The 13,360-nt window shown below is 55.1% G+C and overlaps 1 protein-coding gene across 1 annotated transcript in view; it reads right to left on the reverse strand.

The window, feature by feature from the left end:
- Positions 1-13,360, reverse strand: part of COL15A1 (collagen type XV alpha 1 chain) — a 103,247-nt gene that overhangs the window by 39,829 nt on the left and 50,058 nt on the right. The window contains exons 8-15 of the mRNA XM_032307715.1: positions 11,931-12,086; positions 10,382-10,525; positions 8,797-8,946; positions 8,169-8,312; positions 4,293-4,352; positions 2,726-2,818; positions 1,539-1,664; positions 904-966 (exon numbers count right to left, since the gene is read on the reverse strand). Of these exons, the coding sequence (XP_032163606.1) occupies positions 904-966; positions 1,539-1,664; positions 2,726-2,818; positions 4,293-4,352; positions 8,169-8,312; positions 8,797-8,946; positions 10,382-10,525; positions 11,931-12,086 (936 nt within the window). The remainder of the gene's footprint in view (positions 1-903; positions 967-1,538; positions 1,665-2,725; positions 2,819-4,292; positions 4,353-8,168; positions 8,313-8,796; positions 8,947-10,381; positions 10,526-11,930; positions 12,087-13,360) is intronic.

The following is a 13,360-nucleotide window of genomic DNA, read 5'->3' on the forward strand; positions in this document are numbered from 1 at the left end:
ACGCTCACAGAGGCCTGAGCCAGATTCTAAGGACACACAGACAGCGCTAGAGCTGTTTGTTGCAGATAAGCTAACACTGGCTCAGAGGGGTCCCGGGCAGAATCAATGCTGTGCTAACGGGAAGCGCAAGAGGGACAGCTGCTTTCTGCTCATCGGGAGTTTGAAAGGGCTTCTCAGAGGATGTATCTGAACCGGCCCTTGGAGAACGAGGAAAGGGAAAGTCACCTGAGATGGAGAGAAAGCATGTGCAAAGGGCAGGGGGCCATCCAGGAAGGGCAGGCCCAGAGCACCACAGCAGGGCTGCTGGTTGACCCAGAATCCATGTGCGGGAGCGGCAGGGGACGGAGCTGGGAAGGCAGGTCTGGGCGCTGTCAGCGTTTGGTCCTTCAGGCAGCAGCAAGGCTTGACACCTTCTCAGCAGAGACCAGAGGGAGCCTGCCGCTGCAGGAGGATGGACAGGTGGGACAGGGGCAGGTGGGCGGAAGCTGGATTGCGGGTGAGAAGAATGGGACACTGGCGAGAAGCCTGAAGCTGCTGTGCGGACGAGGGGAGATGAACCTCAGATCAGGGTGGAGAGAGGCAAGGCAGGTGGATGACAGATGGGCCAGTCCCCGAAACGGGTGGGGCAGGGCAGGAAAGGGAGATGAAGGAGGACTTAGAGAAGATTCTGCGTTTGCGTCCCCGGGACTGGGTAGAAGGCAGCATCATTCACTGAAGCTGGAAGATGCTGAGCTCAGGTTTGGGTATCAAGAGCCCTGGGATGGAGACATCCAGCAGAGAGAGGATTCAGAGGGGCTTAGAAAGGGTCATTCACCTAAGAGGCAAGGACAGGCCTAGAGGTAAGTGAGAGGCAGTGTGGCCTGGTGGCTCCCATACGTTGGGCCCCTCCCACCCTGTCCTTACCTTCTCTCCCTTCATCCCAGGAAGGCCGGAGGCTCCATCAGCTCCAGGCTGTCCCTCGGGGCCCTGGGAACAACAATGACAATCAGGCCACAGCATCTCTGATAAGAATCAAGAATGAACCTTTCCTAGAGAAGGAGGCCATAGCTCGGAGGACTGAGCTGGTGAGGTCAGTGGGTCCAGAAGCCTTGTGTCAGTTTAGGGCAGAATACAGGCCTCTGGCCCCAGCATGGTCACTGCTGACCTTGCCCGAGGACGAGTGTCCTTCACTCTCTGGATGGCATCTTCCTCTCTGGAGGGGAGCTGGGGGCAGGGTCAGACCAGATGGCCTCTAGTGGCCTTGTGCTCCAGGCCCAGCACTCTGATGTCCTAGGATTCCAAGATTCCACCTGAGTTTGCCTCTCCTATAATGACTAAGATAAAGCAGCAAAGGAGGGGGTAGGATGGTGTATTTCTTGGCTTCTGCCTCTTAAGAGTCTTAGCAATGACTCAGCTGAGGCCTTTTTTGCTTACAAACATTAGCAAGCTGCTCACTCTCTGTTATGAGCCTTCATGCTGGGGTCTGGGGGCTCTACGTGCCTCCCTGGCTAGAGAAAGCCTCATGGCCACTGAGAGGGGGAGAAGACCCAGCAGCTCACCGGGGGTCCAGGTTCACCAGCAGCTCCATCCTCTCCAGGTGATCCAGGGGGTCCCATGAAAACATCAGTTCCTGGTTTTCCTGGAATCCCAGGTGAGCCAGGTGGGCCTGGGGGGCCTGGGGGACCCTAAAAGACCAGAAAGTCTGTTAAGAAACAGCAGGGGAGGGATAAACATATACCAAGCATTTATGTTCCATCCATTCTTTCCGTTCCTCGCACTAACACTACAAGTAGACAGCGGTGTTTGCACTTAGCTGATGGGGGAAACTGAGGCTCAGTGAGATAATGTGACTTGGTCTGGGCTCACACACTCACAGCTAATTATTAGAAGAGCTGGGATTTGAACCAGGGTCTTTCTGAGCCCCTCATATCATGTGTTCTCCCCAGTTATATGTGTACAATAAAAGTCCAATCAGTTAGACTTTTCAGAGGTGTTCTAATTTAGTTTTCTGATTACCTGACAGAGCAGTCAAAAACTTCCTGTTGCTAACCCTTATTAAAACTCTTTAGCCTCTTGCTGGGTTGGCTGATCCCACCGGCCTGGAAGAGCCATGTGGCTCCCACTCCATTTACCCAGTGAGTCCAGAACCTTCCTGCTCTACCCTGAGGTGTGGGCAGGGGGTGGGGGAGGCAACTGAGTGGTGGGGAATCAGCACAGGGGGGTCTGAGTGAGGTTGGGGGCCTCAAGACAAAACCACCAGCTGCAGCTGGAGCAGGGAGGTGCTGCCCAGGAACCAGGAACCAGGAACCAGGAACCAGGAACCAGTGGGGACCCTGCCTTGGGCTGGAGGCTGAGCGGGTAAGACCAAAGAGGAAGGAGTGGCTGAAGAGGTAGGAGGGGCTGCCTCAGGGTAGGAAGGATTTCCAGAAGAGTCTGGAAGCCAAAGTGTGAAATACTACCTAGAGAAGAGACCAGTGGTTCTCTATAATGGGTACAGGGAATAGGGGCAAAGCCAAGTAAGAGGTGAAAGTCACAGGCATATGCTGTGGGACAGCCCTGGATGCCAGGGAAAGGGGGCAGGGGTGAAGTAGGGGTCCTGAAGAGAAACTAAGGCTCATATTCACTTGAAACAAAACTGATCAAAGTGGAAAATGCCAAACATAGACACACGTGGGGGAGAAATATAATCCTCCCGATGACTGGGAAGGCAACCCCAGACACCAGGTGGTTCCGTCTTCACACTCACCCTCAGCAGCTCCTCACTGCGCACCAGATCGCCAGAGCCGGAGCCGACGTCCGAGCCCCAGCCCAGGCCAGAGCCCTCGGTCTCAGCTCCTACCTGGAGAGAGAAGAAATTCCCACCACTTGGTTTCACCTACCACTCCCTAAGGACAGCCTTGTCGCCAGAAGTCTTTCCTTACTCTGCAGCCCTGTAACTGCAGCTGCCTGTCGGAGGCAGGCCCCTGGCCAGGGCGGCCTCCGCCATTAAAAGATGGCGCCTGGCTAGTTGCCATGTTAGGATTGCCTCGTGAGACTAAGCGGAACGCCCAAAGAGGAAGTAAACAGCATTGGTTGCTAGCGAAGTTGTTCGTTTAGGTGCACAGCCTGATTTGCTCCCTCCTGTACCCTGCTCACTGATTGGTCATGTGAGCGTATATAAGTGTGTAGACTTGCGGAAATAAAGAGAGAGAAGAGAGAGAAGATGCATCCGAACCAGGGCGTCTTGTCGTCCTTGCGGGGCGAGGGTGATAGCTGCCAACCTTCCTTCTGGCCTTTTCTCCCGCTCCCTTCTACCCCTCCCCTCCTCCCCCACCACATCCTGCTGCACAACCAACGGGCAGCCCGTCCTTGAACATACTGTGCTCCTTCACATCTTCTCAGCCTCACTTCCTGCCTTCCAAACCCCTACTCATCCTTCAAGGCCTAGTTCTACTGTCACCACTTCCAGGAAGCCCTCCCACCCCATTTCCAGGTGGAGGCGGAATTCATCTCTCCCTACTCTGTGTTCCTCACCAACCTCTTCTGAGGTCTCGATTTGGTGGTAGGACCACCCGCCTTGAAGCTCAGCTGTGTGAATGTCTGTCAGCCCCTCCAGACTAGGACCTCTACAGGGTTGGCCCATCCTGAGATACGGCTGGATGTCCAGTATCTTGGCACAAGATCTGGTACCAGGAAGGTACTCGGTGCTTACTTGTTGAATGCCATCAAATTCCTCCAAAGAACAAAAGGGAATTTCTAAAAATCCCTTTCTGGAACTTAATTCCTGGGCCCAAGAACCAGGGGAGGCTGAACTCAATCACAGAACGTGCACGGAGCACACGCTCCAAGGCCCCGAGGAGAAGCTGGGCTGGAGGTCCCGGCTGGGTTGAGAAGGGAGCAGTGGTGTGGGAGAAGGAAGGTGGGGACTGCGGGACTTGCTGACACCGTCTGAGGGACCGGCTAGACTCGGGGCTTGGAGACGGACTGGATGGGGGGTGGGAGGCAGAGGCCCCTGGAGGAGGCTTCCTGATTTCTGTCTTGGTATCCAGGAAGGTGGGGCACCACTCCCAGAAACGATGCATCCTGAGGGAGGAACAGGTCTGGGGCATTGCGACAAGTCGTTCAGGATGTGGTTGAGAGACGTACGGGCCATTCAGAGCACTGGATATAAACGGGATGTAAAGAGACTCCGCTCCTGGGCTCACTGAGGGTTCTGACAGAGGCCAAGGCCCCACGTGTCACTGGAAGACATCCTGAACCTTAGGCTGGGCCTATTTCTTGGCTTCCCAGCCCCTGCACGCTGTGTGTGCGCTGAGTCTGGGTGGGGGTCTCACCGTGGGTCCGGTCGGCCTGGCAGGTTCGGGATGGCCAGGAAGCCCCTCCCCAGCTTCAGCCTAAAGAGAACAAGATGGTCAGTGGAGTGCTGGCCGCCCCCCCACCCCCTCCACACACACACTGTCCCCTCTGCTCCCTGTAGAAACCGCTCATCTTTAAGAGGAGGCTTATGCAGGGAGGGAGAAGGCTTTGTTCTTCATAAGCCAGCCCAAGGGACACTCAACCACCCTGGGCCAGGAGCCCTTCCTCTCTGCATCACACGCATAGTGTGCATGGGAATGATGGAAGGAAGGAGGCAGTAGGGACCCTCCCCATCCCATCACCTAGGGTCCCCCCGCCCCACACCCCGGTCCAGGTGCTGCCAGAACAAGGTAGCCAGGCCCATGTGCCTCCCTCTGAAGTCCTGGCCACCCTGCTCCCCCACCAGCCCTGCACCCTGTCCACAGGGTTGTAGGCCTGTCTCCCTGGGACCGGGGGCTTCTGGAGGGCAGGTGTGGCACCCGAATCTCCTCCAGGCCCCAGTGCCTGGCACATGGCCCTTGGTGGGTACTCAGGAAAAGCTTTCAGAGTGATAGGAATACCCACTTGGAAAGGAAAAGGAAACAGAACATAAGAAAATGCAGTATCCCAGGGGGCGTTCAGCTGTCACAAAGGGTGCAGAGAAATGGCTGCTCTGACAAAAAAGGTGACACAATGGCCTGAGCCACCAGAAGGAATGGAGACACGAACAGTATATTTGCACAGAGCCTGTGTGGTGTGACCTGCTCCTGGGAACTCTGCTAGCATCCGAAGTCCACTGAGGAGGCCAGCCTAAAAGGAGGACACCACCCTCCCCAGACCCCAAGCCCTCCCGCCCCTCCATCCCCACCAGTGGCCTCTCCAACCTCAACAGGGCCAGAACACCCTCCATCCGGGGGAGGGTAGAAGGGAGGCAAGAGGACCGGGACCAGCAGGCAGACCAAAAAGATCCCCAGAGGCAGCCCGGCTGCTGCCTCTGGCTAAAGCAGGCTCCGTGGGTGGGACCTCAGCAGGCTGGGGGTGCTCCTGGGGGCCCTGGCTCTGGTTACCATGGGCACAGCCCCTCGGTGACAGTTCAACTTCACTGCTGCTTCAGGAATAGTCTGTTATCTGTCTGTGGGGACAGACACCAGACAAGGCACTCCCACCAACACCACCTGATTTCATCCTGACAACATCCTCGAGGGGTAGTCTTCGCCACCCCCATTTTACAGCTGGAGAAACTGGAGCACAGAAGTGGCAAAGACCTCTCTGGAAATCCCACAACTCCCAAGAAGCAAACTCAAGTGTCTGAAGCCCCCATGCTCCTGGGCTTTCCCAGGAAGACACTCAGGGGCAGAGACGGGAGCCGAGCTGGAGAACGCCATAATTGGAAGGACCCTCCCTTTATGGATGGGGAAACTAAGGCCTGCAGAAGTTAAGGACACCAATCAATGAGGAGAGGTGGCCAGACCTGAGCCCAACACCTTTTTTTTTGGTTCTCCCAGACTCCCAATTCAGTCTCTTTGGGACTCAGTCCTCTTACTGCTTCTGCTATTTCCTTGATCAGAACTGACTCTATTTACCCTAAATAACACACTCCAGGCACCTGACCAGAGCCAATGTAATCCCCAGAATGGTCACCGTGCCAGCCTTTTCTGCTTGGGGCCCAACCTGCCCTGTCCTTCACACGTGTCCTCTCTGAGCCAAGATAAGAAGATGTTATTGAGCCCTGGTCCGTGTCCCAAAGACATGATAGAGCAGCTCAGCTCCGATATGGGAGCCCTTTCATGAGCTCAGTGTGGCCTGGGGGCTCGCAGTGAGCCTCTGCACAGAGGTTTGGTAACCTAGCCTCTGCCATGCCCCTCACACCCAGCAGACACTAGGGTCTTGATAAGTATTCCCCAAATGATTAGTGGAGTGACCTCATTTGGACCACCTGGACCCTGATGACAGGCTTCCGGCTCATGTCTGAAGATGGGCGGCTGTGGACAGTGCAAAATACAAAGAGACAAAGTCCAGACAGTAAGGCTTTCACCCCTACTCATCTCCTGGGAGCTGTGTGACCCTGAGCAAACTGCCAGCCCTCTCTGGGCCTGTATACGTAATTGACTGGGTGTAGCCATGCATTAGGTAAGCTCTACCATGTACTGACTCATGTGATTCTCACCACCACGCATGAAATAGGTGCTGAGACCCCGTGTTACATAAACAGAGAGAGAGAGAGATGAGAAATGCGTCACAGAGCTGTGGCAGAGCCAGCCTTGGATGTCCCTTTCCCCCACTGCCTTGGGTGACTTTGAGACTCACAAGGATCCTAAAGACGGCGTGGGTGCACTCTTCGCTGCCCCTACTGTGCCTTTAAAGCATTTGCTCATGAACCGAGGTTTCCACTTCCCTTCCCTGCCGATTCCTGGCACGGTGACCTGTCTTAGGGGTGACCTCTCTTCATCAGTCACGTGCCAGAACAAACTACAATCGATGTGGCTCCCCCTTTCCCCATTGTCCCCCCTGCCTGGACTCTCCTTAGACCTTCCGCAAATTCCCACTGTAAAAGTCATAAACACCCCTGGTGAAAACACCAGAATGTATTAGGAACCTGCCAGGCCTCCCCAGTCCTGCCACTTTGAGGACACAACTGCTAACACTCAAGGAGGGTGTTTCCTTCCCGAGTTTGTGCGTGAGTTTATTTTTAAATAGTGAAGACCACAGAATGTACTCGAGCTTATAATCAGATTTCATCGTTCATTGTTGTGTTGTATTTCTCCCACCATTAAATACTCCTAATAAGTGTAATTTTAATAGCTGCATAATGTTTCGTTATTTGAATATACTTTATTCGATCAACCTCCCTATGGCTGTCTCGTTAAACTGTGTCTGACTTTTTTCTATTATGGGTAATACGGAGATTAGCAAATGTGTCTACAACCAAGCCTTTTTACACAGCAGACTATCTCCTTTAGCATTGATTCCCAGGACAGGAGCCTCTGGGTCAACACTGCGTAGTTTCATGTGTTCGCCAAGAGGTTCTCATGAGTAAGTGAGCCCAGGGGCATTGCCAGCAACGGGGCTGGTTTAACTAGACCACCGCAGGGGGGTTAGTCCTGGAGGGCTGTGATGGGTCCCACAGGTCACATGCCGGTAACATGGGTCAAGGCTTTGAAAGCGCAGGTGACCAGGTGTGACTCTGGTCACCAGACTGTCCCTTAAAAATATTCACACCTGAAGAGCAGCTTCCTTCAGATTCACAGCTGCCCATGCTGGGAATCAGCTCTGGGGCTCTAGTTCCAAAGCACGAAGTTACAGCCCTTAAGTGAGGACAATGCTGGGCATGCGTAGAGAGCTTTCCAAACATTCCCAGACCTGTATCCTCTGACTCGGCCTCACAGCCGTCCTCCCGTGAAGAGGAGGGAATGAGGCCTAGGAAAAGAACAGGTTTGCTTGAGGTCATGCAGGTAAGGCCCAGAATTACAGAAGCTTGTAGGAGAAGGGACATGGAGGTCACCCCCACACACCTCTGGGTCCCTGCTGAGTCTGAGAAGCTTCCCCGAATCTGGGATAGGACTCACCTGACCTCAGGGTCTTGGTGTCTTCAGCCCGCTCTGCCTGTTACAAAGTTCTCATCTGAACTTGGGGACAACTGGGGACATGAACCCACGTACCCTACCTTTTTACCTCTTGCTTTTTCCTCTGCGTTCTGTGGCTTCCTTGTGTGTTCCCAGGTCGCAGGCCCCTCAAATGCCCAAATGTGGAACTTCATGAACCAAAATGAAACCCTCCTCTAAGCAAGCCAGGGGCAGGTCCTTCCCAGGATGCCGACCTTTCTTTTTCTCCTCAGTTAGAGCCACGCCAAATCTTTGTGCCTCTACGCCACTCACCAGAGTGACCCCTCTCTCTGAAGCCACTGTAGGTATGGACAGTGGGGGCCCCTCGGGGGGCCTGCCATCCAGCTCTTCTGCCACAGTCCCAGGCAGGGGCTCCCCTGTTGCGGCTGCTGCTAGGTCCTCCTCTTCACCAGAACCCTGAAAAGCAAAACCAACAAGAGGCATCACCTCACCTGGCCTGTGACGCAGCGCGCGGCAGGCTGCCTGTGAGTCTGGGTGACTGTCATTCCGACAGTGCCTGCCCAACCTCACAACACTTGCTTACCTTCAACCGTCGGTACGTGCAACATTCACAGAAGCCTAGACTCAAAATTCCCCTCCCACATGTGCATCTCCTCTTCCCACACCTCCTCTGCCCACCCCACCCCCACTCCTAGCGACCCCTTCCGACTTGGCAGCACTCTGAGAAAATTCTTGGACAAATCTAGGAAGTCGCAGGGTTGGGAACCTGATTCCCTGACCTGCTCTCTCACGCTCCTTCCAAGCACCCTGCCTCCCTCCAGGGGCGCCGACCCTGATCTGGGCTCTCCCAAAGCTGGGAAGGCCAGTGACTGCTCCTGTCCCAGGACGCTGACCCCTCTCCCTGCTGCGAGCCAGACGGAAAATGCCAGGAGACACTTACAGAAGCGACTGCTTGCTCAGGGGCCGCTGTGGGTGTGGGAGGGGCCGGGCCACCGGTGGGGACCCCGCGAGTCTCCTCTTCCTCAGAAGTGCTGGGGGTCACTTCCGCCGCAGCTGCCGGTGTTGTGAACATTGCCTCCCTGGTTGCACCCTGAAACAAAGATGGCATGAATAGGCCCCTTCTTCTACCCGCCCTGCTTCAGCAGGTGTATGGCTGCAGGACAGGAAGCCGCCAGGCCACCAGATAGCCGTAGCTATCACGTGGCCGTAGCTTTGCTCGAGCAAGACCCACCTTGGCCCACAGAGCCCTGGAACCCCAGGCTGGAGTGCACCTCTCAGGTCAGGGCACTCGTCCCCCAGACACCCCACGGCACCCCGCTGCCCAGTGCTTTGGCTGGTTAAAAATCCGACAAGCCACCCGGGTGCTCCTGGGATGGTATTTCCTTGACAAAGTGGTATTTGAGCTGAACTTTGAAGGCTAAGCCAGGATTAAGGGCTGGGCAGAGGGAAGAAGAGGTTCGGGGCAGAGAGGAGAAGGTCTGGGCATGTTCAAGAAACTGAAGGAAGTTCAATCAGGTGGGAGCCCTGACAGCCGGGGAGACAGTGAACCAAGGTGTGGTCACCAAGGCTGGCTGGGCCAGATCCTGAAAAGCTTTGTGGTTAGGGGCGAGGAGCAGGGTCTGCAGGGGTGGGGGAGCAGGGTCTGCAACAACGGTGATGGGAAGCTCCAAGCAGAGGGCTGCCCCCACAGGAGGAGTTGGGGGAGAGAACGGAGGACATGAGCCCGGGGCCTCAGCTGTCGTCTGGACTGGGGACATGCTGTCTTAGTCCACAGGCTGGCACCAGGGAAGGGGAGAAGGAGGCAGGTGCCCAGGAGATTTAGATAGAAAACCAACAAGACCTGATGCTTGACAGGATGTGGGGAGTAAAGAAGACGGAAGAGAATTCTGGATCGGCCAACTAGGAGGCAATGGTCCCCATCATTTGAGGTGGGGACACAACAGTGGACATAGGGAGTCCAGGTTTGAGTCTGAGTCTGAAGAACTTGCAGGACTGCCACTGTAATGACATCTTAGGGACAGACCTGCCACATGTCCTGAGATATTTGCATCCCACCTTCACGAGCTGGGAACACTATCTCCATGCTGCCTAAGAAGAAGGTTGAGGAGACTTGGCCCTGCCCTTGACCCTGATCCCCTCTGCCCTCTGCCAGCCTGTGCTTGTGTCCAGAAATCGGCCATGGCTGTGCCCACCATTATCTGTCCTGCACATATCCAGGCTCCCCCACCCTGGCTCCTGCCCCACCACTGGTGGAGGTGGTGGGTCCCTGAGACTGCCTCACTTGCTGGCTCTCCACATCCCCCCAACTGGGCTCCCCACCAGCCTGCTGGGGCTGTCAGCACATGAAGTCCCCAAGCCAGCTGGACTCTAGCACACGCATACCCCGGCCTTGGCCAGCTCCCCTTCAGAGAAGTGCCCCATTCAGGCTCCTTTAGGTGAGCTGAGCAGAATGAAGATGGGTCTTCAGAGAAGGTCAGGACCCGCCCAGCTGCGAACTCAGCGCTGGGGCACTTCGCACCCCTTACCCGTGTAATCCCTTCCCCGGTGTCCTGGATGGGCATGGATGGGGTCACTCCGCCTGCAGGTACACTGCTGGCCTCCGCTTCCCCGGCGGTGCTGCCGGCCTCCCCAGCTGCAGTGGCTGCCGAGCCTTCTTCAGCGTCTACACCCTGAGCAGGAAGACATCATGAGGGAGCCGGAGGCAGCAAACCACCTGGGCCCCGTGAGTGCCTGCCTGCTGGCACTTCCTGGCCCTCAAGGCACCTGCAGCTCCCAGACCTCACCTCATGCTAATGCCCTGAACATGGCACCCACACAGAAACCCATGCCTTGCACACCACTCGAGGCATGAGCCCTGGGTCAGCAGGCCACCTACGTGGTTCACCCGTCCCTCACCGTTACCCTTGGTGCCGCGCACCACCATCCTTGCCTTCTCTCTTCTGCTCCTCCCAGAAGGAGGGCTCTCACCAATGCCCCAGGCGTGGTGCTGGGACAAAACCCAGGGACTCACAACGCCCAGCCTTCTTTCTTTTTTTTTTTTTTTTTTTTTTTAAAGATTTTATTTATTTATTTGACAGAGATCACAAGTAGATGGAGAGGCAGCCAGAGAGAGAGAGAGAGAGAGGAGGAAGCAGGCTCCCTGCTGAGCAGAGAGCCCGATGTGGGACTCGATCCCAGGACCCTGAGACCATGACCTGAGCCGAAGGCAGCGGCTTTAACCCACTGAGCCACCCAGGCGCCCTCCCCAGCCTTCTTTCTTGTTAGAGGACTTGGCTGCCCTCACTGACAGCTTGCTCGTCTCCCTCTCCTTCGACACCTCCCGCATGCCTAACCCTGCCCTCCCCACAGTCACCAGCCGTCACGGGTGCCTTACAAGCCTTTACTCACCGAGACTCGTGGCGGGATATGACATCACTGACCAAACCAAGAGCAACCCAATACCACCTGTTGCCCGGACCGTGACAGCCTCTGATCCCAGGCCCCAGCCTCCAGGCTTGCTTCTCCTACCCTTTCTCCACTTTCTAAGCCCTACTCTGATGAGGCCACTAGCCCTTCAGTGACTTGCCACTTCTGAACACACTCCAGCTCCAACTCGTGGCTCCCCGGGTCTCACGGGCCTCTCTGGCCACATTCCCTGCCCCTCTTGCTCACACATGCCCCTTGCATGTTTCTGCTGGTGCCTCCAGGCCTCTGTTCCTGCTGGCCTGCCAGCTGCTGGGCTCCTTCAAGGCATCCCCGTGATCTTGCCTTTGGCATCCTTTCCCCAAGAAGGCTTCTAGGACCCCCAAGTCTGGGTTCTAGGCCCCTTTCAGTGCTTCTCCTATTGTACCTCTTAGAGCTCTGTCCCCAGGAACTGGTCTATCCTATTTGCGTGTGCCCAGCATAACACATCTGTCCACAAACAGCTGCTGACTGACTCGGCAGAACCCTCAGCCTCCAAACCGGTGTCCACTCAGACTGGTTCCCACAAGACCCCCACTCTGCATTCTGCAGACTGAGAAGGAAGACCAGTGACCGCCCCTACCTGAGATGGCCGCCCTCCCCCAGAAATGGCATAAGCTCTGAGCTACTCACCAGAGTGACCCCTTCCCCTGTGTCTTCAGTGGACAAGGACAGGGCCGGCCCCCCGGTGGGCACACTGCTGGCCTCTGCTTCCCCAGTGGGGCTGGGGGGCAGCTCGGCCTCCCCAACTGCTGCTGTGGCCGCCAAACCTTCCTCAGCACGCACACTCTGAAACAAAAGCATCATGAGGGACCATGTCACTGAGCCCGTGGTTCTGACCAGTGTGCCTGTGGCTGGACGGATCAGACGGCTCGCACCCCTCTCCATCAGCTTGTATTTCTGTAGCTTCCTTTTCTCACAGCGCTTTCTTATCTGTGACGTCACCCCCACACCACGACAGTCCCAGAATCCCAGAATCCCAGGGACAGGAGAGACTGCAAGGCAAACGTTTCTCCTGTTTGATTCCAAGCATCAGTTTGCACATGCCCAGTGACCGGGAGATCCCTGTCTCCTGGGTCAGCCTGTTCCAACTCCAGACACTTCCGTCTAAACACATCTGTGTCCCTGTGACCTCCCCCAGGTGCCCATCCAGGAGCCATAAAAACAAGTTGAAAGCCTTAGCCCCTGATGGAGATTCAGAGAGATGCAGGCAACAACTCTGACCTCCCCAGGCTTCTCCAGACTGAGCCCCCATGATTTGTCTCTCCCTGTGACTCAGTTTCCTTGGGAAATGCTACAAAGCTGATGCATGAAAGGGATACAGCAGTTTAGCTGCGAGTGGCATCAAACTATGTTATATCTCAGTTTCCAAAGGTTTTTTTTTTTTCCTTTTAAATTTGGAGGGTGTGGGGGTCATTTTATTTTGTTTTGTTTCACAAAAAGTAGCTCTTTGGGATACTAAAACCACGAAGCTGATCCAAGGTAGATTTCCTTGCTGCAGGCTTTATAAGGGGACGATCATAAGGAGGATATAAAGTGCAGTATTTCCCAAATGTATTTGACCACAGAACCTTTTTCCCTACAACATGAATCGTTGCATTAATCCCCACCGCCCCACAAAAAAAGAGAAGGTGGTGTCACAGATTTTAAAATGAGACTCTGCTTCAAATTGAGCTGAAGTCCCAAAGGCCTTCCTTTGTATAATTATACTTCCTAAAGTATAATTAAGAACAATTAATTCATTGTACAATTAAGTACACTTCCCGTGCCAGAAGGAGGGACCAGACCACTTGTGTGGGATGTACTAAGACACAAGAAAGGAAATCAGTTCTATCAAGGTTAGCGGCCACCTGCCTTCAGGCTATAAGGAAAAGGTAAAGAATTTCTTTGGAGACAATCATCTGTGTGCGGGGACCTTCTCCTCCCTTCTCCCCACTGCAAACCATTTGTGAGCTGGATATGTGCTCCTTGGAAACTGAGAGACCAAGGGGCTGAATTTTGATATTGTGCTAGACTAGACTTTGGAAAAAGCTGTGAAAATAGGTTATTATCAGGTGACATCC

The sequence above is a fragment of the Mustela erminea genome, chromosome 12 (assembly GCF_009829155.1).
Source record: "Mustela erminea isolate mMusErm1 chromosome 12, mMusErm1.Pri, whole genome shotgun sequence".
Classification (NCBI taxonomy): domain Eukaryota; kingdom Metazoa; phylum Chordata; class Mammalia; order Carnivora; family Mustelidae; genus Mustela; species Mustela erminea.